This window comes from Pipistrellus kuhlii, unplaced genomic scaffold, assembly GCF_014108245.1.
Source record: "Pipistrellus kuhlii isolate mPipKuh1 unplaced genomic scaffold, mPipKuh1.p scaffold_m20_p_3, whole genome shotgun sequence".
Taxonomy (NCBI): Eukaryota; Metazoa; Chordata; class Mammalia; order Chiroptera; family Vespertilionidae; genus Pipistrellus; species Pipistrellus kuhlii.
The window spans coordinates 87,667,221-87,693,167 of record NW_023425529.1 but is presented as its reverse complement, the minus strand read 5'-3'; the positions used below and the strand labels follow the sequence as shown (position 1 = coordinate 87,693,167).

Here is a 25,947-nt window from a genome sequence, read left to right as displayed (position 1 = left end):
ACTCATTTAAATGAAATTTACATAACTCTGGCAAGAGTTATCAAAACTCACCTTATATTGGTAAGCATACTTCCTTTCTGTCCTGCCCACAGAAATACAATCAATTTTGCAATTAACTAACAGGAAATATACTCATGGATATGAATTTAGACACTAAATGTAAATTCAGTTATTTATGATCTGAAAAAAGAGTATTTTTCTGGGCTTGATTTGCATTACCAAGATAAAAAAAAAAAATGCCCCTGAAGGCAGATGTCCACCTTACTTACTCTATATACAACTTATTTATTTGGTGTCCTACCAATGGTCAAAGGAACTTGGAATGAATGTTGCTATGTGTAAGTCTTACTCATTGGTATTTGAAATAATCAACTTCTGTTTCTTACTGAAGGTAAATTCTATTCTAATCTCACTCATGGACCCTATGGTCATTGTCAGGCAGCTAAGTGGTCAGGCCTTCTGAGTATATTTAAGTACTTCATATGAAATGTACCTCTAGGCTGTCCCAGGGAGGTAGACCCTGAGCTTACTTTACCACCTCTATCCTTTCTTGCACATGTAGAAAACCACAATCATGGATCCCCACTGTCAGCCTATTTGTAATGCATATTTCTGCTTACACAGAATGACCATGGAAAGTTATTATTAGTCCTTGTGTGGAATGATTTTATTAAAATGCTTTGCAGAACAAGTAAATAAGGTTGCTGGAGAATCTGAGGACCTTTCATCTGTGACTAGAGGTCCTATGCACAGATTAGTGCTCCAGTGGGGTCTCTTGGCCTGGCCTGTGGAGATCGAGCCAAAGCTCGCTCTCCGACATCCCCCAAGGGGTCCCAGATTGCAAGAGGGTGCACAGGCCAGGCCAAGGGACCCCACCAATGCATGATTGGGGCTCGGAAGGGATCATGGGAGGGCTCTAGGCTGTGTCCAGCCCATCTTACCAGTCCCGATTGGCTGGATCCCAGCAGCAAGCTAACCTACCCATCCGAGCATCTGCCTCCTGTTGGTCAGTGCACATCATAGTGACTGGTCGAACAGTAATACAGTCGGACACTTAGCATATGAAGCTTTTATTATATTAGATAATACTACAGAAATGCAAGGCAGGAACAGCAAGGGTTGTTTGATAGAAATCACATGCTCAGGTGTGATATGCATATATGTGTGCTACTTTCTGTACCTGATCATATGTTTTAACCAAATGAACCAAAATAGCAGGAGATTTTGCCTAGTATTGTTTTAAATTGGCAATCAGAGATTTTTTAAGTCATTGATGACTTTGGGATCTCTTTATTTCTCAGTCTTCTTCTGAAATAAAACCTGACTACCTATCAATTATAATGGACCCAGATGAAGTTCCCCTGGATGAGCAGTGTGAGCGGCTCCCGTATGATGCCAGCAAGTGGGAATTTGCCCGGGAGAGACTTAAGCTAGGTAATGTATTTGTTCAACAGATTCCTAAGCCATACTAAGCACTTACTGCATTGAGGAATGCAAAAATAGGCTAGATTCTGGATTCTACCCTCAACAGTTCACAACCTAGCAAGGGAGAGGGACACAGAGGTATATGAGTCTATGAGTATGTGGAGAGGATGGTTTAAGGGACAAGGAGCACCTGTTCATTCTTTCAACAGTTACCAAGCACCTTCTCTATGCAGCAGACACAAAAATATTTGAGTCTCTTCCTTCTAAGGAGATCTCCATATAAGTAGATAAGTAAAGGAAAGATTAGTTCCACTGGGAGCCTTACAAGCACAGGTGCTATTAATTAATGACATTTTTGAGAAGTAGAAACTTCTGACATGGGAAGAAATTCAAGATGAGTAGGCACAGTAAAATCAAACATTTGGTGAAAGAGTTGGTACTCTTCAAGGTTGTGGATCAAAAACCACTCTGCACAAATTTATCAGTTACATACTTTGAATTTTCCTGGGTGTTCAAAAGGTCCAAACAGAGAAGAAAGTCTTAGGGAGTCACTTAAGTTTCACTTTTGAAAAGTGAGGACCGTTGCTTTCCAGGTAACACAGATACTGTAAACAACAGGCAAATGTGTTTTCCTTCAGCTTACTTCCAAGTTCCTCTAGCTTAGACATCACAGTGCAAATTATTCTCCAGCCCAGTTATTACAAAGAGTGGGAACCTCAATTACTCCCACCCAAAATATTTGGCTTGTGTGTTCTGAAAGTTTTCTACTCATTCTGATGTATGCCAGAATAACTGGAACTAGGAAAAGAGGCCATGCATCCAGTGTGCCCAGAGCTTCTCACTCAGTATAAAGAGCCTGTTGTTCCAAATTCAATGGCACTGCCTATTCTTCCCCCTACATGCAAGTCATTGTCATACAATGAAAAGATATTGGGTCCTAGCTAGTTTGTCTCAGTGAATAGAGGTTCGGCCTGCGAAGTAAAGGTCCCAGGTTTGATTCTGAATATATGCTAGTTATGGGTGTGCAGGAGGCTCCCAATAAATGATTCTCTCTCATCATTGATGTTTCTCTCTCTCTCTCCCCTCCCTCTTCATCTCTGAAATCAATAAAACTATATTTTTTAAAAATATTGGCATTTTTGGAGGGGGAGGTTTGAGGTGACAGAGAGAGGAAAATGCTTTTCTCATTCTCTTAGGCCAGCGTTTTTCAACCGCTGTTCCGCGGCACACTGTTGCCTGGTGTGCCGTAGGTGCAGACAAGACAAGAATTTTATAATTTTTCACTATTTTGTTTACTTAATATTTCATAATAAAGTAATTATAAAATACTTTCTTTGTGTTTATTTGATTCCTATTCAAGAGAATTACTTTATATATAGTCAATATAGGCACAGAGTTACATTTTTTAACATTTTCTAATGGTGGTGTGCCTCGTGATTTTTTTCATGAAACAAGTGTGCCTTTGCCCAAAAAAGGTTGAAAAACACTGTCTTAGGCCTTGAAATGATCCCACTTACATTTCTTCCTACATGAGAAAAAATACTTAGCTCCAAGAGTATGTTCTGTTTGGCTTAGGGAAGAAAATTAGGAATCAGACAAAAGCCAGTAATGGCTGCTGACAAGAAAAAAAATCAACCAAATTTTGAGTAGATAAGGGCAGGTGGCACACTAGGTGAGTTCCATCTACAAGTCCAAATTATTATATATGGCAGCCTGCCCAGCCCCTTCAGTGACCTTGTCATGGAACATGGGATAATTTTCCCACAACCATAAGCCATTCTCAGGCCATATTGATTTCCAGAGTTATTAGTCGCAATCAAATATGCTCCTTCCAATGCAGGACATGTGAGCTTTCCATCCCTTTTCTTCATTCCTCGGCCTAGTGTCACTGTGACCATAACACATTGAGAGGGAGTGCCAGTCCTTCTACCAGATTTCCTCAAGGCTCCATGAGTGTAGATAATTCCATTTCAGGAGATTCTTCTTGTTGAAGATCTTATGGTTCTTTTTCTTCCAGATGCTATGATTTGGATAATATACAGGTGAGTATCTTCGAAGGGTAAGAGGAAGTGTAGCAAAGTCTCAATGCAGAGTGTAGCTCCAAGGGCCAGAGTAATGCTCTTTCTACTAACTTGGGAGCAAATAGGCCCAATATTTAATTATATGTTTGTTTGTTTTAAGCCAAATAAATGAGAAAAAGAAATTAGAAGCAGTGTCTGTTAAGTGAAAATAACCAAAACTATATCTGGATAGATGGGGAAAAAAGGCAGGTTTGATGGGCAGAATTACAACAGAGTTCTGAATGTAGAGAAAAGCATAGATCAAGCTGCTTCTGATCTCATCTATCTGCAGTCTGTGAGTTACTTTCATCCCTGGAGAGAGAAGTCAGAATTGAGAGTACCTGATGGATACCAATAGACACATTTAGAAACAATCAAAGGTGTTGCTACCAGTGAAATTCCTGAAATCCAGTAACTAGAGAAACCTATTTTGTTAGTGATTCTACATTAAATCCAGAGATAATTCCCCTTCTATACATTTATAAATGTCTGACATTGCACCTTTCTGTTGGAAAATTGTCAGAATTAGCGAATATGGGAAACAACACAGGGAGTCTGGGAATTGGCAGGTGAATGGGACCTGAGCTGGTGCTGCCTCTTATAAGACCAGCCCTGGATGCTAGAGAGGAGCTCAGCCCCATGCTGCCATACACTGTCCCCAGAGTGTCCCAGGGGCCCTGGCCAGTCATTCTTGGAAGAAATTCCAATATCCATTCATTGTATGACTATGACCTAGCAATTTACAAGCTAGTGAATGCATTTGGGTAGCACCAAGAAAGACTTTAAGAGAAAAGGAAGATCAGGCCAGGTCAAGTCCAGTGTGATTGGGATCCCCCCATGCTGAAATATGAGTCTGCAGAAGGATCCAGTGCAGCAGATGATTAAAGAGCCCATAACAGCCCAGCCAGAGTAGCGCAGTGTTTGAGCATCAACCTATGAACCAGGAAGTCATGGTTCTATTTCCTATCAGGGCACATTGCCTGAGTTGAGAGGTTGGTCTCCAGTAGGGGGTATGCAGGAGACAGCCAATCAATGATTCACTCTCATCATTGATATTTCTCTCTCTCTCTCTCTCTCTCTCTCTCTCTCTCTCTCTCTCTCTCTCTCTTTCTCTCTCTCTCTCTCTCTCTCTCTCTACCTCTACCTCTCCCTTCCTCTCTGAAATCAATAATCCTATCTAATAAGGAGGTAATATGCAAATTGACCATCACTCCAACACATAAGATGGACACCCCCATGTAGGTACAAGATGGCCTCCACAAGATGGCCAGCAGGGGAGGGCAGTTGGGAGGGACCAGGCCTGAAAGGGAGAGCAGTTGATGGTAATCAGGCCTTCAGGGGAGGGCAGTTAGGGGTGACCAGGCTGGCAAGGGAGGGAAGTTAGGGGTGACTGGGCTAGTAGGGGAGAGCAGTTGGGGCAACCAGGTTGTCAAGGGAGAGCAGTTAGAGGTGACCCAGCTGGCAGGGGAAGGCAGTTGGGGGCAACCAGGCTGGCAGGGGAGGGTAGTTAGGGGCAATCAGGCCAGCAGGGGAATAGTTAAGCACTGATCAGTCTGGCAGGGGAGTGTTTAGGGGGTGATCAGGCTGGCAGGCAGAAGTGGTTAGGGGCAATCAGGCAGGCAGGCAGCCTAGCAGTTGGGAGAGGGATTGTGAGAGAGATGTCCCAGATTGGAGAGAGTGCAGGCTGGGCTGAGGTACACACACACACACCCATGCACGAATTTCATGCATTGGGCATCTAGTATATGTATAAAGAGCCTATAACAGCTTCATGCTGCTTTGTGAGGCAGCAATCAGCTTCCAAAAGAACAAAGGAAAAGACTGAGGAAAGCCAAGTGAGAACAAGTTGATTCTCAATAATAGAAGCAAAGTTCCCAAACACTGGTTAAAACAAAGAATGTTGTGATGCCTAAGAAGAGAATGTATGGTGACTGAAATGTGGAAAGAAAAGGATTCCATCTGACCCAAACAAGCAAGAGTCTTTGCAGCCTGTGGAGAGGTGTCCCAAGACAGAGATTATCTTGCCACTTTTCAGGCTCAGAACACTTTTCATATTAGATGGTAGAAGGAAATTCAAAAGGAAAGCATTGTTCTTGTACCCTAAAAATGCAAGGAATAAGCCTGCAACCAAAGGCAGCCATTTTCACGAGTCTGGGGAAGGGATCTGCCAGTGCTCTTTCAATATCTGATCTCCACATCCTGCACCTTAAGGGCTATTCAAGACTCTTCTATTTAAGCTAACAGTACCTTGCTGGCCTATATCTTGGACAATTTTATCTGAAAAAGGAAGCACTGACTACATCCCAGGCCATGGTGTGTGCCCTAGGAGGAACAAATGATATTTATCAGTCACTAAAGGAACATGTGTGACCATAGGAAAGGTTTGTGATGTCACCAGTGTTCCCCTCCTAATGCAGAGTGTGTTCCTATGAGATAGATGCAGAGACTGCTACAGAAAAGCTCATAAAATTATGTTGGTAAATTGAACACTTCCCAGGTTCTTATTTTATGCCTCGGATGGTTGGTAATGGAAGATACTAAGCAGTGGCAGAGTGAAGACACCTTTGTTACTGAGTAGTTGTGCATAAAAAGTATAAAGGTTCTGGAAAAAAACAAAATGGCAGCATAGGGCAGACACCCGAATGCAGCATACCACAAGTTTGAGTTTGGAACTGAAAAACAGGGGAAACATCACCCTGAGGCACAGGACAGCTGGCTGAGGGGAGGCTCTCCTGTCTGGGAAGGAGAGAAAAGGCACGCTGAACCTCAGGAACTGTGAAGGTGCGGAGAACTGTGCGTGTGAAAAGGCGGCAGCAGAGTTCGCTGCCGGCTTCCTTGCGGAGCTTGGAGAGGGCGGGCTGGGTTCGCTACTGGCTTACTCCCTGCGCGCGGAGAGGGTGGACAGCTAATGTGAGGCTGGCTTTCTTCTTCGGGAGGAAAACAGAACCACCCTATTGCACTGATAGACGGCCCCAGACAGGGAGAGGCCAGACTGTCAGGCAGTGGGCAGAGATCTCTCGGAGGTGTGTGAAGCCAGCGGCCATTGCTGCGGGACTCAGAAACCAGACCCTCGTAGGGAGGGGCTGAATAAAGCTTGTCTGCACCACCTGAGACTCCGCCCCATCCAAGCAGTGCACAAAGGCCCTTCCAGTGGCTAGCTTCCTCATTCACTGCCAATAGGACTTTCCTAGGGAGGGGCAGACAAGAATCTAAAGTTTGTCTACACCTATACCATAGAGGTGTGCACGTCTGCAACCAATTGTGCGGGATTCAACAAAGCTTGTCTGCACCACCCGAGACTCGGCCCCATCCAAGGGGAGCACAGAAGCCCTTCCAGTGGCTAGCTTTCTCATTTGTAGTGAATGGGACTCTCCTAGGGAGTGACAGACAGGAATCTAAAGCTTGTCTGCAACCAATTGTGCGGGATTCAACAAAGCTTGTCTGTGCCACCCCGAGACTCCACCTCGTTCAAGCAGAATACAGAAACCCTCCTACCTGAGACACTTCTGATCCTCATAGCCAATTGGCTTGGAGATCAACCCTTCCCAGTGATACCAACAACAAGCAAGGCTTAACAACAAGACTGCACACACAGCCCAAAAAGGGCTACACCAAGCCTGTCCACCTCAGGTAACTGGGAGGCTGAGTCACTGAACCATATAGGACACCTTAGCACACAAAGCCACCCTACCAACTCAGGGAAGCTGTGAAAATGCTGAGACAAGGAAATAAATCACAAACAAAAGAAATGGAGGAAAAGAAGAGACTGGATATAGAGTTCAAAACCACGTTTATAAGGTTTTTCAAGAATTTCCTAGAAAAGGTCAATAAGACCTAAGAGGAGATGAAAAGGAATCAACTAGAATTAATAAGGAATCAACAAGAAATAATAAGGGATCAACAAGAAATAAAGAATACATTGTCTGAAATAAAAAATATTATACATAGTCCTAAAAACAGAATGGAAGATCGCAAGAATCAAGTCAAAGATTTGGAACATCAAGAGCCAGAAGACACTCCTCCGCAGATGCAAGAAGACAAGAGAATCCAGAAAGTTGAAGATAATGTAAGAAACTTCTGGGACAACTTCAAGCGAACTAACATCAGAATTATGGGGGTCCCAGAAGATGAGAGAGAGCAAGATATCGAAAACATACTGAAAGAAATAGTGACAGAAAACTTCCCCCACCTGGTGAAAGAATTAGACTTACAAGTCCAGGAAGCACACAAAACCCCAAACAAAAGGAATCCAAAGAAGACCACACCAAGACATATCATAATTAAAATTCCAAGAGCAAAAGACAAAGAGAGAATATTAAAAGCAGCAAGAGCAAAGCAGGTTACCTATAAAGGAACACCCATACGGTTATCAGCCGATTTCTCAACAGAAGCCATGCAGGCCAGACGGGAATGGCAAGAAATATTCAAGGTGATGAATAGCAAGAACCTACAGCCAAAAATAATCTACCCAGCAAAGCTATCACTCAGAATCGAAGGCCAGATAAAGAACTTCACAAATTAAAAAAAAGCTAAAGGAGTTCATCACCACCAAACCAGAATTATATGAATTGCTGAAGGGGGTTCTTTTGAAAGAGAAAGTAAATAAAGATAAAAACTATGAACAACAAATATGTAACTATCAACAAGTCAATCTAAAAACCAAGGGAATTAAAAAAAAATCTGATGAACAATATTAACTGGTGAATATAATAGAATCAGAGGTATCAAAGGGGAGTGAACTGACGATTTTCAGGGAAAAGGGGAGAGGGGGGTGTGGGAAGAGACAACATAAACTGTCCTCATCCCCCTATGGATGAGGACAATGGGGGGGGGGGGAAGGGGAGATGGTGGGGTGGGAACCTGGTGGAGGGGAGCAAAGCAGGGAGGGGGAAATGAGGAACATTTGTAATAATATGAACAATAAAGATTTATTTTTTTAAAAAAAAAGTATAAAGGTTCTAATATGATGAAGCAGGAAATGTCCCTTACTTTGACTCTTTTGGTGTCAAGTCCTTGGGGATCCTGTTCAAGGTTACATGTGCCTTATGGCTACAAATAGGAGAAATGAAAAAGACTTAAACTCGCCCCATTGGCTTGGAAAACAAATCAATGTATTCTTTTCATTGCAGGCAAATCACTTGGAAGAGGGGCTTTTGGAAAAGTGGTACAAGCATCTGCATTTGGCATTAAGAAATCAGCCACCTGCCAGACTGTGGCTGTAAAAATGCTAAAAGGTATGGACACTGTAGTTTGGCTTTCAACTGACCCACTGCACTTCCTAAATGTTGGTATAAGTTGGATGTGGCCTAGGAACAGATACAAGCTATTTTTGCTCTGGTCACATAACTTTATTCTACTGCTGGGAGCCCCTTGACTTTAGAACATTTAGGTGAGGCAAGAGAGAGTTCAGCATAAACATTGTAAATGAAACAATCAGCAGCATCTATGGGAAAGTGACTCCTGTCACCTCAAAAATATTTCTCTTACCACATCTCAGACTTGACACTATCAGGGACGTAAGCCCAAAGTAACCAATTTTTTTTTTAAATAATCCACTTGACATTATAATGGAAACTTTGCTGTATATCACAAATCCCAAAGGCTTAACTGGGGCTTGACCTAACTATAAGATAAGATTATGAAACTAAAACAAGTGAGATGATCAAAACTGTAAACTATTTAATATTGTCAAGTCCCAACCATAAAACTTTTCCTCTTTAGAAATGAAAAACAACAAATATCTTTCAAGTGTGAAGTGTGAGGCGGTAGAGCCAAATCACACAGGAATGTATGACCACTGCCATAGATAGACTGAAAGTGAAAATTATGTGAACCAAACAAATCAAAACTCATAGATCTTTTGAAGTTTAGAAAATAATTCATTTCCTCAGTTATGATGGTATTTTCTGTTATTTCAATGCATCTTAAGGCCCCCAAACCAAAAGAAATAGGAATGAAAACTTAAAGGGCAGTTTTCAGCTTTCCAAGGTCTCCAAGATAATGCCAGGGGATTCTGAGGCACAGAAAGCTATATGCCCAACTGAGCAGGTACCTAGTCATGGCTTCAGAAGACAAAGGACCGTTTGCTTAGGGAGACTTCAAAGTTCTTCCACTTCTTGCAGCCCTGACACCATCATTGCCCAAGTATCATGTCATGATATTTTCCACCTCAAAAGGCTGTCCTTTTTAAAGGAAAACTTTGATAAAACTCTATAAAGAACCTGACAGTTCTACTCTGAAAGTGACCAGGAAAAGGAGTTTTGTATCCACAAGTAAGGACTTTTGTTCGAGTTGGACTACTCAGATGATGGAAAGCATTTCTGTGAGAATTCCTCCATTCCAGCACCCCACCCTGTACCCCCCATCCCAGATTCTAAAGAGAAGATGCATCAACATATCTTCTATGTGAGAAAGCATCAGACTAAGTATTTAATATATTAGGTAGAACCACTTGAAATCATAATTTTCCCCTTTTTCTCTCTATAGCCTTGTTTTTCTGTATTGTGTTTTTGGTGGGGTTTTTTTTTGTGGGTTTTTAAATTTTTATTTATTAAATTGATTGTGGTGACATTGGTCAACATAAATATATAGGTTTCATGTGTGGGCTTCTATATAACAAGATCTGTATATTGCACCATGTGCCCACCACCCAAAGTCAAATCTTCTCTCACTTTATAATGGTATTAGTACCTCTTTCTCCCAGCCCCCTGCCCATTCCCCTTCTCTCTGACAACCGCCACTCTGCTGTTTGTGTTCACAAGTTCAGGTTTATATCCCACATATGAGTGAAATCATATGGTTCTTGGATTTTTCTGTCTAACTTATTTCACTTAGCATGTTTCAAGGTCCATCCATGTTATTGCAAGTGGTACTATTTCATCCTTTCTTAAGGCTGAGTAGTATTCCATTGTGTATATGTACATCTTCTTTATCCAGTCCTCTATCATGGGACATGAACATAGGGGTGCATATATCTTTGCATGATTTTGAATGTTATGGATAAAAACCCAGGATTAGGATTTCTGGGTGATATAGTAGCTCTATTTTTAATTTTTTGAGAAATTGCCAGACTGCTTTTCATAGTGGTTGTACCAGTCATTCCCATCAGCACTGAATGAGGGTTCCCTTTTTTTCCACAACCTCTCCAACATTTGTTATTGCTTGTCTCATTGATAATAACCACTCTAAAAGGTGAAAGGTGTTATCTCATTGTAGTTTTGATTTATATTCCCTAATTGCCAGTGAGATTGAACATCTTTTTTTTTTTTTTTAGTCATTATTTCTTTATTTAACAAAGCTTCCCATGTACCTCAAGTAGAAAATTTTTCTTCATCAGCCATGTTAAGAATATAGTTAGCCATATCATCTTCAGTGGGCGCATCTGACAACACCAAAAATTCACTTGTTCCAGTCATCTGCAGGTGACAAACAGGGCAATTCTTGTGTTGATCACTCCATTTATCAATGTATATCTGACAAAAGCTGTGAGTACAAGGCAGGATGAGGTCAGCTCGACATCCATGCACATACAACACTCCTTCTCATCAGTCATCCTTCTCATCCAAAGAATAGCCTTGACAAGACGTCACAGACGACAAGTTTTCATCAGGGTCTCCAGAGCTGGAGCTCTGTGCCAACTCCTGCTGCTTGACTTGTGATATCTTTAAAAAGCTGAATAAACTGGTACAAATTCATGATCAGTGATGTTTCTACAATGCCATGGCATTTGTTAATCTTGGTACAGAGCACCATTCAACCAATTATCAAAAGGCAGAAGAATTAGATCCAGGTTGAGAAGATGTTTTTCCTGGCCAGAAGCCACTTTGGCTGTTTCATCATTAAGTTCAGCTACTCTCCCAAGAAATTCTTCATAAGGAGCCACTTTCTCAAACCAATGTGACATGTTTTGCTACTTTTTCTGATCCAAAATCTGTTGTCCCATGATAAAATGTTGTCTTTTGAAATCCAGAAAGAGTGTTGGTTCACAGTTTCCAGGTTCAGGCATAGATCTTCCAGGGCACAGGTGCCATCCCAGCCCATCACTCAGGCCCACAGACGGAGGCAGGGGCCATTTATGGTAATTATTGATGTATGAGAATTTTCTATAGCCGTTTTATCTTTTGTTTTCTGGTAGCTCTGTGCCTCCATTGGTTCTTTTCCTTTATGCTTCTTTCTGTTGTTTTTGTTTGGTGGTGTTCCATACATCTTTCTGTTTCCTCTTTTTTTAAGCTTTCTACCTGTTTGGGGAATTTTTGTATGCGGTTGCCATTAGGTTTATAAAAAATGAAGTTGCATATATACCACAGTTTTTTTTTCCCTTTTGAGTGCATTTGATCTTAATCTTCCTTTGCCAATTCAGACCTTTCCCCCTTCCCTTTGCATATTTTTGTTGTCACAAAGTATCCTGTTTATGCGGTAAGTTTTTTGGTGATCTTACTCATAGTGTTGAGACCTTATGTTCTTTATTTCAGGTGGAATAACTCCCTTGAGTATTTTCTGCAATGCCTCAGCTGCTGTATATCTTGGAATATTCTTATTTCTTCTTCAGATTTAAAAGATAATTTTGCTGGATATATTATTTGTAGCTGGTAATTCTCTCTTTTACATGTTTGAATATTTGGTTCCATTCTTTTCTGGCTTGTAGAGGTTCTGCTGAGAAGTTGGATGAAATTCTGATGAGTTTTCCTTTGTAGGTCACTTCCTTCTTTTCCCTGGCTGCTTTGAGAAATTTTTCTTTGTCATAATTTTTTTTTTTTTTTGATTGTTAAAGCGCCTTTACTCACAAAGAGATGGGTGGGGTAGTTGCCACAATCTCAGTTTACAGGTGAATTCTGAGTGCCCAGTGACAAGGAGAGATTGATAGCAAAGCTGGATCTACTTACTAAGGCTCTCAAAGAGACGTGAGAACTCTGTGTAATCCTTGACCCCGGGCTGAATTCTGTACTGGAAAAATATTGGGGCCATTAATAAAGTAGAACCAGAATGATGAATTAAAGTATTGAACCAATGTTAAATTTACTGAAGTTAATAACACTAATGTAATTGCATAAATGAATATTCTGAGGAAATGAACATTAAAGTATCCATGCATGTAACTTACCCTCAAATGGTTCAGAAACAATGATACAGATGGATCCATCCCATATGATAAAATGAGTGGGTTAAAATAGTAATAATTGGTGAATCTGGTATGCAGGTGTTCTTTTGTCTTTGTCATTAATTTTTGACAGCTTTATCACCAAGTGCCTTGGAGATGGCCTCTTTGGATTGATGTAACTAGATGTTCTGTTTGCTTCTGGGATTTGAGGATCTAGTTCTTTCAATAGATTTGAGACGTTCTCATCTGCTATTTATTTTAACAGAGTCTCCATTCCATGTTCCCTCTCTTCCTTCTCCACAATACCTATGACTCTGATATTACTTTTTCTGATGGAGTCAGCAAGATCTTGTAGAGCTCTTTCATTTTCCTTTATTCTTAGGTCTCTCTCTCTTCTTCCTTCTGTGTCATTTGATTCCTATCTTCGATATCTCTAGTTCTTTCCTCTAATTAGTTGGTTCTGTTTTCTATGCTCAAGAGCTCACTCTTAATCTCCTCAGTTGCCTGCTTCATTTCCAGGAGTACTGATATATTCATTTTTAAAGTTTCAATTTCCTTGGAGAAATGTTCATTTTGTTCAATGATTTGATTTCTGAGTGTATTGAATTGCCTGTCAGAATTTTCTCACATCTCATTGAGTATTTTCAGAATTGAAGTCTTGAAATTTCTATCATTTATATCACATAATTCCATGTTTTCTAGCCTACTTCCTGGGGATCTTTCATTTCTTTCTGGTCATCATGTTATGTGGTTCTTCATGGTATTTGCTGCCCTCCTTTGTTTTCACATTGATTTCTGGGGAGGTCTTTTTCCTATGTTCCAGTAGGTGATGCTGAATTGCAAGTTGTTTACCTCTGTGCTTTACCAGATTTGAGCCTCTGCAGCTTCCAGTACCCCAGATAGCTTGTGGGTGGGATTTGTTTTGCCCTCACCATAATGGTGACCCCTGACCTCCAAAGATCTGGCCCAAACACCCCTCCTGGAGTTCAGTCACAGGGGGAAACAGCAATTCTACTGAAACAGTGCTCGGTTTACAGATAATATGTTCCTGAAGCCAACTCCATGGGCAACAGGAGGCAAGTTTGGGGAGTCTAAGCAGCGGCAAAAGCTCTGTGATTTCCTTTCTTTGTCTAAAACATCACCCAGCCCAGCAGTGGGGAGTCTCACAGAGCACCCACTGCTCTGTAGGGTGGGCATCTGTTGACTCAGTGTTCACTCCTGCCACTCATGTGACTCCATCCCTACTCGCTGCATGCCCAAGATTCAGACACTGTACTCTCTCGCCACTCGCATCCAACAGCTCAGTCAATGTCCTCTCTTGCTACTGGAAGCTTGCAGCTCACAGCTTACAGATTGCCCTGCTGGGCTACCCCCTGTAGCTCTCTGTTCCTCCAGGCCGAGGAAGTGCCTGCTACCTCCGACACTAGCTTTCTCCCCTCCCCTGGCCAGGCTGTTAGTTCCAAGCTATGCTGCCGGGCTGCATCTATGGCCTTGTCTGTGGCCATGTCTGTGCTTTCCTCCCTTCTCATCTCCCTTTTAATCCCCTAATGCTCACCTTTAGGTGCTTCCACGTGCAGGTCTCTCAGGCATGCATCTGTGTTGAGCAGGGACTTCTTTGTTAAATTATAGGTGGTTAACTTGTTGAAATGCCAGGGGGAGAGGAAAAGAGGTGCTCTGACACCATCATTCCTCTAGTGTCGTCTCTCTCTATAGCCCTGAGAAGTATATATTATCCCAATTTGCAGATAAAGAATAATGGCCCAGAAAGATGAAATAGTTTCTGCAAATCCCCAGTGTATAAATAAGGATTTGAGTGCAAGTCTTGCAGTTTCGAGGTCAGTGCTCTTTCTCCAGCACCACAGTGCTATCAAAGAGGTGCTGACTGCCTCCTAAACAAGATTCATTGCTCCAAAATCCTGAGGCAAGCTAGTATCCCACCTTGAGATACACTGGAACTAACTCTGGAAGCATTTCTTCCTCAGCTGGTCCTGTTTCCCTGCTTACTACCACACTCTGTCTCGGGGAGAGGCAAGTTGGTTGTGCTTAAAGGGGTATAGATACATGGAGGGATTGATGAGTTTGAGAAGAGAAATTCTGGCCCGCTATTTCTTAAAGGCCCAAAGGATCTACTCTATGTAATACAGAAATAGTATGTGTAAATCTTTATGAATGCTTATCTTTTTTAAGACACCTAATCATTCACTATACAAAATTTCTAAAAACCATTTTCATTCAGCCTTCTTGTTTTTAAATTGGTTAGCCATCTGTTTCTAGGAGAAATTGAAAAGGCAGAATGTCAAATAAAGGCCATGAATCAGAAGCTCTTTCAAAGTGCCCTTGAGCAAAACCTTTAACCTTTTGGGCCTTCTGCCCATATCTGAAATGAGAAGACTAATCATGTTGTTTATTTATTTAACAAATATTTGTTGAGAATCTCCTGTGAGCCAAACCCGACCTCACTGGAAGGCTTCCAAAGTTCATCTATTATTAAAAAATGATTTGTACTTAAGAAATACCATATCAGTATCTACCTAAATGTTATATGCACATCCTCTAACCCATTCCAGGATTATCTTACAAAAATACTTGCACATGTGTACAAAGATTACACACAGGCTTCTACTATGGCATTATTTGTTTTTCTCTTATTAATATATGCTTTTTCTTTTTCTTTTTTTCTTTTTCTTTTTTTTTTTTTTTTTTTTTTTTTTTTTTTTTACTGATTTCAGAGAGGAATAGAGAGGGAGAGAAAGATAGAAACACAATGATGAGAAAGAATCATTGGTGCCTCCTGCATGTCCCCCTTGGGGATTGAGCCCGTAACTTGGGCATGTGCCCTGACTAGGAACTGAAACATGACCTCCTGCTTCATAGATCAATGCTCAACCATTGAGCCACACTTGCCCAGCTACAGCATTGTTTGTAATGGGGGGGGGGGGGGAACTTTATACAATCTAAATGTTAGAAATGCCATAATCCAATTAAAAAGAAGGTAAAGAGTCTCTGACATATTAAAAAGAAGGAAAAGCAAATTATATCTGTCCATATAGAGATATATATAATCCCATTTGAATGTCATCCCACTTATCTAAATAAAAAAAGATATTTTTGGATATATATATTTTTTTTTTTTGGAATTTCAGATATTTTCTATGCTTTTATTATATATATATATATATATATATATATATATATATATATATATATATATATATATAATAAAAGCATAGAAAATATCTGAAATTCCAAAAAATTAACAGTGGTTACTCCTAAAAAGTTAAATGGGCTGGAGTGGCTTTCACTTTTTACTCTATATACATCATACTATTTAAATGTTTTATAGCAAGATTATACAACTTTTTATTTCTAAAAATAATTTAAAATATTTAAATGCCCTAGAACTTAACTAATAAAAACAAACAGAACAAACTTAGGCTTTAGACTCTGTTGATTCCTAGATTAGTGTTGTTTATTTCTGAGAATGAAATTGAAGTCAGATGCTTATGGATCCTCACAACTTGAGATAACCCTGTGGACCCCGGGGAGAAAAGGTTATAGGGAGAAAATGACACACTGCAAAGATTTTTATAAAGGGGGGGTCACTTGTGGCCACTTGTGCTCCTTTTCCGTAACACCTCAAAGAGGGAAAGGGTGAGAAAAATATGTAAGCTGTGGGCACATGCCTGCCTGGAAGGTTCTTGCTATGCCTGGTTCAGATGGACGGAAGTCTTTGGAAGGCATTTTCACAAGGTGCCCCGCTCTGAGTCAGCACATTACTGAGCAGACCTAGGTCCACAGAGAGGAAGTGTGCAGTGACTAACCCCACCAGCACTCTGGGCCTTACTGTAATCAAAAGGATGTTGGCTCAGGAGGGTGGGAGTAATGAAAACAGTCTGGAGACTTGGCCTTTCTGCAGAATGTGGGGAAGTTAATGAAGCAACAGGCTGAGCACTGACAAACATGGAGGGCAGGAACACCGCTTCCAGCGGAAAGAGCCTTATTGTCCTGTCGCCCTGACTCTTCCTTGCTTCTCACACAGAGGGGGCCACAGCCAGCGAGTACAAAGCTCTGATGACTGAGCTCAAGATCTTGACCCACATTGGCCACCACCTGAATGTAGTCAACCTGCTGGGAGCCTGTACGAAGCAAGGAGGTAAATGAGAAGGGATAGGCCCGCACCGTCTCCGGCTCAAATGCTAGAAGCAGTTCTCCAACACACAGCTTCTTCTCCCCACCCTGCTCCTCCTCACCTCCTAGAAAATGGCCTTTCAATAGGTCCAGAGGAAAAGTTTTTTCATTTATAAAAGGGGAGGGGAGGGTTCCATCCTAGGAACGCCTTCCCTGTGCAGTTAATTTAAAGGTTCTGAAGGGAAGGACAGCCAAGCCCTAACCTTCCCATAGGGCATAGGGCGGGGGGGGGGGGGGGGTGTGGAATTGAGATTGAAAGGTCTTCAGGAACACTCATTAGTTTAGAGCCTCCTCCACCTGTGCCTCTGAGCTTGGTGTAGCGGCCTCAGGGAGATGGCAGGCTCCTCCTCAGGGTGGGTGACATACAACCTGTGGAAGCAACTTCCTGTTTCGTGCCAGAGGGCAGAGGAGGTGCCGTCAAGCCTTCTAACATGCAAGTCCTGACTGAGACAGCGCACCCTCTGCTGAGCAGGCGGCCTCTGGGAGCCTGAAAGGCTAGGGAGCCTGTGCCTTTGGCCTCAAGGAACCCACGCGGCTCCCTGCATGTGGAACTGCTCCAGGATCACCCTGATGTCCCGGAACCGGAAACGGAAGCTGCTCTTCGCAGCAAGTCTCAGCCTGCCGGCCTGCCGGGCCTGTGGGGGAAGCAGTGGGAAGCGCAGGCGCTGGAGGAGGCGGAAGCAGCCTTGGGGCACCACTTGGAGACTGGGTTGCACCTGAGTGTGTTTTTCTTCCCAACCCTCTTGCTTCTTTTTAACCAGGAATCCGCAAACCATGGGACCAGCCTGTGAGATTAATTTTGAACTATTTATTCAGTCCCCTATGCTTTAAACATTTTAGTTGAGGGGAAAAGCTCAAAGGAATATTTTGTGAGAATTATATGAAATTCAAATTTATATGTTTGTGAAGTTTTATTTCAGCACAGTCACTCACTTGGTTGTATTATCATCTATAGCTGCTTTCACACTACAAGGGCTACATTGAGCTGTTTGGTCTACAAAGCCTAAGATATTTGCTGACTGGTCCTTTACAAAAGTTTGCTGACCCCTGCATTAGCCCTTCTGACAAGCCTGGAGGCAAAGCCTGTCTCTCACCTGGCTGGGGAGAGATAGTCCAACAGAAAGGGTCTATTTTCTGCGCTGGAAGCGAGGACCTGCTTGATAATCCTGGGGTTACTGTGGCAATATTTTGAGGCCCCTTTACTCAATAGGGTGTGTGGCTAACAACAGAAGGTGGCAGCAAGTCCCAGGGAGAGGCCTGGCATCGGTCCCTCCTCTCTTCAAAGTACTTTCTCCCTTTCCCCCCCCCCCTGCTTCTCCCCACTCCCAATACCCAATTGTCTCCTATTCCTTTGAATTTTTTAATTGAAAAAAATCTCTCACCAAAATTGCATCCCTAGAGCCCACTAATATAAAAGCAAGTTGGTTTAAGCAGTGGTCGGCAAACTCATTAGTCAACAGAGCCAAATATCAATAGTACAATGATTGAAATTTCTTTTGAGAGCCAAATTTTTTAAACTGAAACTTCTCCTAATGCCCCATTCTTCAAAATAGACTCGTCCAGGCCATGATATTTTGTGGAAGAGCCACACTCAAGTGGCCAAAGAGCTGCATGTGGCTCTCGAGCCGTAGTCTGCCAACCACGGGTTTAAGTTTCTCAGGCTGGCAACTGGCTGACCTGCTGGGTGTGGCTGAGCATGTGTTGTTTTGGCTGCAGGGCCTCTGATGGTGATCGTTGAATATTGCAAATATGGAAATCTCTCCAACTATCTCAAGAGCAAAAGAGACTTATTCTTTCTCAACAAGGTAAGGAATTTAGGGATCGGACATTCTTAAGGATAGCAATGACTTTCCATTTAGGCTGTTGCCTCATAAAACAAGAGAAACCTGTATCTTTCCATTAGACTAATGGGCTTTCTCTCCTTTTTAAAAATTTCCTTCCACTCTTTTTTGCGGACAGTATATTTGATCCTAGTGTATGGAGCAATAAATGAGGGTTAAAATTTGCTAGCCGTCTATCTAAACACCTATCAAATCATCTTGATAACTTTATCTCTCTCTTTCTCCCTCTCTCTAAATAAACACAGACACACACAAATCACTTAGTCACTTGTTTTATAAAGATAGCAAGTGTAATTGTCTTCATTTATTAGATTAGAGAAATTAAGGACTCAATCAACTGAGTGACTTTACAGTAAACAATAGACCAATGATGGAGCCTGAGAAATCATTTTCTTTGCTTCCCACTCTCCTTTTTCCCACTTCTCCCACCTGTCACCCCCACATATGCACTGAACCAGCCTTATGCACTAGACAAGGCTATGTAACAGAAGAAACACATGGGTCAAGTTCTAAAGGCAAACCAAGTCTAAAAGAGATGATTGAATGAAGGAAAAAAGACTTTAATAAAACTTTGCCAGTGTGTCCCATCCCACCATCATTGTCTGGTATGGAGAAGCTCGGCAGACAATGATTCAATATTATTAACTGATAATTTAGCAATGTTGGTGAGGAATCCATGTAGGGTGGTGGGTTAAGCACTTGGACTCTGCATCCAGACTGCCTGTGTTTAAATCCTGTTTCTATCACTCATGGGACCCTGAGCAAGTTAATCAGTCTCTTTAAATTTAAGTTTCTCATTTATTAAACAAAAGTAATAATAGAACCCAACTCATTGTTCAGAGAATTACATAAAGATAAACATTCAATGAATGTTAACTGTCATCATAATCATCATCATCGACCCACTGAAATAGAAAAAATAGGTGAGTCCAACGGAATGCCACTGATCTGTACAATCTATACGATAGATTAGGTGTCCCAAACCCGTGAGTGGTGCCTATCTCTGTCATGTGGGCAAGAGGGGTCATGTGGCAGACAAATAAAAACCACTAGACCGCTAGCCCAATCTCTCATCTCTTAAACTTGGATCCAACCAAAGACACACATGCTCTACCAGACAGGCAGCATATAAGGAAGGACATATTTTCCCCAATTTTAAACCATATCTTCCCATAATTAGAACCTTTAAGTTGAATTGGGTCTTTGTGATCAGTTATTACACACCCTCACAGTATGTGCTCAGAACAATTGAGTGACTGACTTAAGGCACATGTGTCAAACACAAGGCCCGCGGGCCAAATTGCGATGTGGCCCGCACCGCGCTGTCATCACTGCACTCCGCTGCGTTTCCATTACAATGACAGTTTATGACTGTTCAGTAAACCATTGGGCTTTAGGCTGGATTTTAGATTTTGGCCCCTTCTCTGATTGAGTTCGACACCCCTAACTTAAGGGCACACACATACCAAGAGATGAAAGAAAGAACTCAGCTCTCTTGTCTCCCCTTCCAGTGCTTTTCTCTGTACAACACTGGATAAGGAGGAGGAGAATACATGAGAAGAAGTGAAAGGTGGTGCCCTGAGCTCAGGGCAGTGCAAACCAGTCCTGAAATGCTGGACTGGCTTCAGGAAGAACTAAGCCAGAATAATACCCCAGGGAGCAGGGCAGGATGGAACATTTGGATTTGTGCGTCCTTTGTTTTGAAGAGTTTGCTTCCTTCTCTGGCTATATTTAATGATTCACCTCCCTGTTGGTGGAGCCTAATATTACATGAAAAACACATGGCTATATTTCTTATTTGGAACCTAAAGCAATATATAGAGAAGGTGAAGGAAAACCCAAAAGGCTAAATAGAAATAGGATATTTCATTTTCCAAGTAAATTCACTGCTTTTTGACAGAGTTCCAAAAGTTCAGTTAATCAACCCTTAGGTAACAGAAATAGTTACCAATAAGCAAAGCTGAATGTACCATTGATTGAGAGTCCGAAAGTGGTTGAGGGAGCTTGAGTTATGGTTCTTGGGAGACATGCCCCAGGCTGAGACTTCTGGGAAAGTCAGGAAGAAGGCTGCCCAGAGAGCATCGTTGTGGACCCGAGCCCTGAATGGGCCTGTCAAGCACTTTTCTCCCCCACACCCCGGCCAGCACGCCTCCCTCTGCCTTCTGTCCTGGAGAGGGTCTTGTAATAAATAACATTCCATCCCCAACTGAGCAGAATCTAACTGCTTCAGGGAGATATTCTTTACCAGCTTTCAGGCAGGTCACCGGAGTGGCCGTGGCTGTTCACCCAGAGGCCTGCCTCCTGTCCTGCAGCACAGGAAGGTCTCTTTTCAGGGGCAGCAGCCTAGTAGCTTCTACACTTTTAGAATTTGTCAGCTGTCCCTCCTGAAACTCTCTCCTCTGGCCTCTGCTTGCTCCCACTGTGCCCTCTAGTGGAGGGATCACTCCTATTTTGCGACATTTCTTTTTTCTTTTCTTTTTTTTAATATATTTTATTGATTTTTTACAGAGAGGAAGAGAGAGGGGTAGAGAGTTAGAAACATCAATGAGAGAGAATCATCGATCAGCTGCCTCTTGCATACCGCCTACTGGGGATGTGCCCTTGACCGGAATCGAACCTGGGACCTTTCAGTCTGCAGGCCGATGCTCTATCCACTGAGCCAAACCGGTTTTGGTGTATTTTGTGACATTTCTAGGAAAAGCCAAGGAAGGGCAGAAAGCCTGGCTAATCCTAGCACTGCCACAGTGTGTTGGCAGCTCAGGGGACAGCACTGAACCCCAGCCCCCTGGCCATGTTTCAGTATTGCCATCTGGCAGAACTGAGACTAGGTACCTGGTCCCGTCATGAGGCCACTGGGAGTGTTTATTGTCACAGTTGTTAGTTGAATTACTAAATGTGCTACAAATCCTTTCTGGTTCCACATAAACACCCAGACCAATAACTTGTTTTTCTATGAGTCAGAACTCGTTTTTCCATTCTATGATAGGATGCTAGAGCCTTTCAGATGAGTAAAATGAAACCCAGACAAATGAGGTGATTTTCCCAAGATCACATCGCTAATGGAAGAGCTAGACTGCACACCAGGGCTTGGATGCCCTGTCCAGGATGAAAGGTCTTTTCTACCCCTGTATTGGAAGAAAAAAAAAATGTTCATGTTCCCTCCTTTCCTAAGGAAACTAGAGAAATTGGTACTATAGCCCCCTTATCACTCCTCAGGGATTGCAAAGTGAAGCCCCAAATCGGCTGGAGATGCTTTTTTTCCATTCATGTCATCTTTCTTAAGCTGGCACATGGGATGGGAAAAGTGGTTAAGGGCACAAACTGAAGATGGCCAGACCTGAGTTCAAGCTTTGCCATTTACTTGCTCCATGTAACTTTGATTACTTGACTTCTTTAAGTATAAGCAAGAACTACTTTATGGAATTGTTGGAAAGATTAAATGAGAAAATATACCTAGTTCTTTTTTTATTTTTTTAATATTCTGGCTCACAGTGAGTTCCAGTTGAGATTACTATTCCTTTATCCCACAACCCCAGGAGTAGCCGGGTGCCTTGCTGCTAATTTATTAGCTGTTTTGTGGAATGACATTCTCTCAACTCGGGCAATTGCCAGCTGGAGGAACTATCTTCTCCGTTTCGGTTCTGGAGCTCCCTTTCATCTGTGTCCTTCTTGGTCTGTTCAAAGGATGCAGCATTGCACATGGAGCCTAAGAAAGAAAAAATGGAGTCAGACGTGGAGCAAGGCAAGAAACAAAGACTAGACAGTGTCACCAGCAGCGAGAGCTTCGCAAGCTCGGGGTTTCAGGAAGATAAAAGTCTGAGTGATGTGGAGGAAGAGGAGGGTAGGTATTAATTCCTTCCTGTCCTACAGTCTGAGATATTTTTGCAACATACTGTGCATCTCTGAAATTTTTTTCTTATTTATCACCCTAATAAACATCCGTGGGAGACTCGAGGGTAATGTCCTGAGGAGATAAGATGTGAGTAAGATTATTTACAGAGTTACTAATTTTGACAGGGAACTCTGTACAATTGTCTCTCCTCAAGCCTTTTTGTCTTAATGGGTTATTCCCCGCTACCCCACCCCATGCTTGGGAAAATGGGCTGGAGGCCTGGAAAAATCTCTGATATTCATACTGAAACTCAAATGCCCTTGAAAATGAACTCTGATCCACTTATTGGTTTGTTTTATGTTTTACTAACACTGATCCAATAAACCGGGATTTGGCATAATTACAAGCACCATTACAAACAGCTACGGTTTTAATGCTTTCCAGATTCTGACGATTTCTACAAGCAGCCCATAACTATGGAAGACCTGATTTCTTACAGTTTTCAAGTGGCCAGAGGCATGGAGTTTTTGTCTTCAAGAAAGGTCAGCCTTGCTCTTTACTGTTGCTCTTCTTTGCCAGGGCTGGACATGTGGGCACTGACATGGCAAACACACGTGTTGGCTATAAATCCACTTTTCCTAGTATTTGCTTGTACTTATGTCCTCAAATATGGAGCAAATATCATGACCGATGCCTGAATTTGTCCTGATAGGAGCGAGGAGTTTAGAGAACACTAAGCCTTATTACCAGGGGGTAGAAGTGATCTCTAGGGGGAAAGCTGACTGGGCAGACCTGGCCCCATTCTTCACATCGCCCTCCACGTGGCTGCAGCCCTGGCCTGAGCCTCAGAACACTCCATCCCCAGGAGGGCTGTTAGTCCGTCCAGCTGAGGGGCCCTCCCGGGAACTGTAGCTGGGGGACCAAAGGTTGGGGAACTTTTGCTCCCTGGGAGGATTTGAGCTTCACTGAGGAGGATGCTGTGCTGCAAAACAGGAGCAAAGCCTTGCAGGCCCCTTGAGTTTGGGGGTTCGGGGCCTCCAGGGGCCTCTAGTTGTAAAGAGGCACTTCAGCGTTTAAGGTGACTCCATGTGCCCTGGGGGTTCCTTCCGTTGTGTAACAGATCCTCAAATTAAGAAGAAGAATGACACTGAGAAGCCACAGGAAATTAGTCAGTTAGACTAAGGAAATGCATTGATTATGCAACCATTTTTATTACAGTGCATTCATCGGGACCTGGCAGCTCGAAACATTCTGTTGTCTGAGAACAACGTGGTGAAGATTTGCGACTTTGGCCTCGCCCGGGATATTTATAAGAACCCCGATTATGTGAGAAAGGGAGATGTAAGTCAGTTTGACATTTCCTTGACTCATTTATACCCTATCAATTTTAAACCACAGACCAATTCCCTTGGTAAATATTTACTCTTCCTCGACAGCGGTCCCCTGAAAACCGTTGTGTGCTTTCTGTGGAGACAAACGACGGCTGTGTCCCAGAGAGCCCGAGTGCGGGGCGGCCCTTGTCTGAATGGCCACTGCACCGGGTTCTGTTTTCCCCTCACTTCCCGCTGACCAGGTCAGATCAGTACAAATCTGAAATCGGTACCTGTCCTCTGGGCAGTGCCGCCTGAGCTGGCTAACCTGAGAGTGTTTGCAGGCTCTGGGCACCTCCCTTTGACTCCTGTGGGAGTTTTTGAATCGCTGGAAAGAACAGCCTGGACTCTTTCCCTCAAATAAACCCAGATGATTGATTCAGCAGGTGTCTATATCTCAGGAAAGGGTGGGGGAGGTATTGGTATTATCTTGTTATTGAGGAAGCTGCCCCCCACCTTCACCCTCGCATAGCATCCACCTGCGGCTCATACTGGCTCTTCTCTGCTTGTTTGTGGACACAGTGTTATGTTTCACTTTTGTGGGTGACCTCCTGTGTCCTCTCTTCTCAGCCTGCACCCTGAGCGCATAAGCCCTGTCTGGGCCCTGCCCATTACTCTGCAGTAGTGATTCTCAGACTTCAGTGCGCTCACAAATCGCCTGTAGGGCTGATTAAACTAGTTAGCTGGGCCCCACCCCCAGAAATTCTAACGAAGTAAGTATTGTGTAGAGCCCGAGATTTTGCCTAACAGGTTTCTAGATGCTGCTGACACAGCTGGTCCTAGGACTTTACTTTGAGAGCCACTGCTTCAGGCTCTTTAAAAATAAAACAACTTTCTTGGGGAGCCCTGACCTGCAGAGATTGCACCTGTCTATGTATTGGTCTGTTCCTTTCTGTTCATCTGTGTCGCTTTCAGCCTCTCCCTGCCCCTCCCCTTTGCATTTTTCTGTTTGTCTCTCCATTGTCTCATGATTCATTCCCATCCATCTAAGGCGGCAAGGCCTAACTCACCAGGATTCCTGTTACCAAGAAGAGAACAAAAATGTCTGGACACCTGAAAACCAGCCATATGGTCTCCCAAATACTGTCTATCACCTTCTTTCCTTCCTGTGCCTTTGCCCACTACCCCCATTTAATGACTTTTAAAATTCTGTCTTTTTAAATAAGAATGCTATTCAAAAATCCTCCTTCTGAAGAAAAATTTTTGGAAATTTTGGATTTTTCAGGATGTCTTCCAATTCAGATCACCCTTTTCCAGGTCCCTGTGGAGTGCGGGTTTTTTGGGAAGACTGATTTCTTACAGAGTCATGGAGTTAAGAAGTGCTGATACATAGGAGGGGGTTACTAAACAGTAATTATTTTCATAGTAATCACATAGCGCACAGCTCTCTTTTAGTTTAACTGCATGTTACAAGCGTTTTCTCTGTGTGAGGAAACCATAACTGCTCTAGGAAATGATTTCTGGGCCAAGTGTTATCTGGGAAGTGACCTTATGGGCACTTGGGTTGAATGTGCTTTGTTTGCATGTCCTTCTGCTCAAGGCCCCCTTGCCCTTTTCTAGACGCGACTTCCCCTGAAATGGATGGCTCCTGAATCTATCTTTGACAAAATCTACAGCACCAAGAGCGACGTGTGGTCTTATGGAGTGCTGCTGTGGGAAATCTTCTCCTTAGGTAAGTTTGGGGGAAGGAAGAGATCAAATAGACAAGAACCAAATGTCTGCTGAGTGTCCTTTGGGTAGATACAACCTGTAGGTCAGCTTCTAAAAGAACCTCAAACGCTCACAGAGCGTGGGTTAGTGCAGAATGTCAGGTGAGAAGTGGTGCATCCTTACTATGCAAAGTAAGGATGCTTTACATAGACACAAGCAAGGTCAGATCAGTACAAATCTGAAGTTGGGTTTACATTCAGCCAATCTGGCTATTCCTTTCTTTGTCTTTTGCCTCCTCCTAATTCCTCAAACACGCGGATTCCTAATGCCCTTCCCATGCCTCCTTCTGAGTTTCCTAGGAAAGGCCCCAGCAAGCACAAGGCAGCCAGTGTTAGGAGCAGGAGGCCTAGATAGAGCAGCTAATGTAAACACAGCTAGTCCTGGACAGTGGTGTATGCAGGATGAACGATGGGGACATTGGGTG

The 25,947-nt window shown here is 42.8% G+C and overlaps 1 protein-coding gene across 1 annotated transcript in view; it reads left to right on the top strand.

The window, feature by feature from the left end:
- FLT1 (fms related receptor tyrosine kinase 1) overlaps positions 1–25,947 on the top strand; it is a 192,028-nt gene that overhangs the window by 146,436 nt on the left and 19,645 nt on the right. Inside the window, exons 17-24 of the mRNA XM_036456250.2 lie at positions 1,302–1,434; positions 8,615–8,719; positions 16,622–16,735; positions 18,487–18,575; positions 22,296–22,452; positions 22,888–22,985; positions 23,662–23,784; positions 25,374–25,485. Of these exons, the coding sequence (XP_036312143.1) occupies positions 1,302–1,434; positions 8,615–8,719; positions 16,622–16,735; positions 18,487–18,575; positions 22,296–22,452; positions 22,888–22,985; positions 23,662–23,784; positions 25,374–25,485 (931 nt within the window). The remainder of the gene's footprint in view (positions 1–1,301; positions 1,435–8,614; positions 8,720–16,621; positions 16,736–18,486; positions 18,576–22,295; positions 22,453–22,887; positions 22,986–23,661; positions 23,785–25,373; positions 25,486–25,947) is intronic.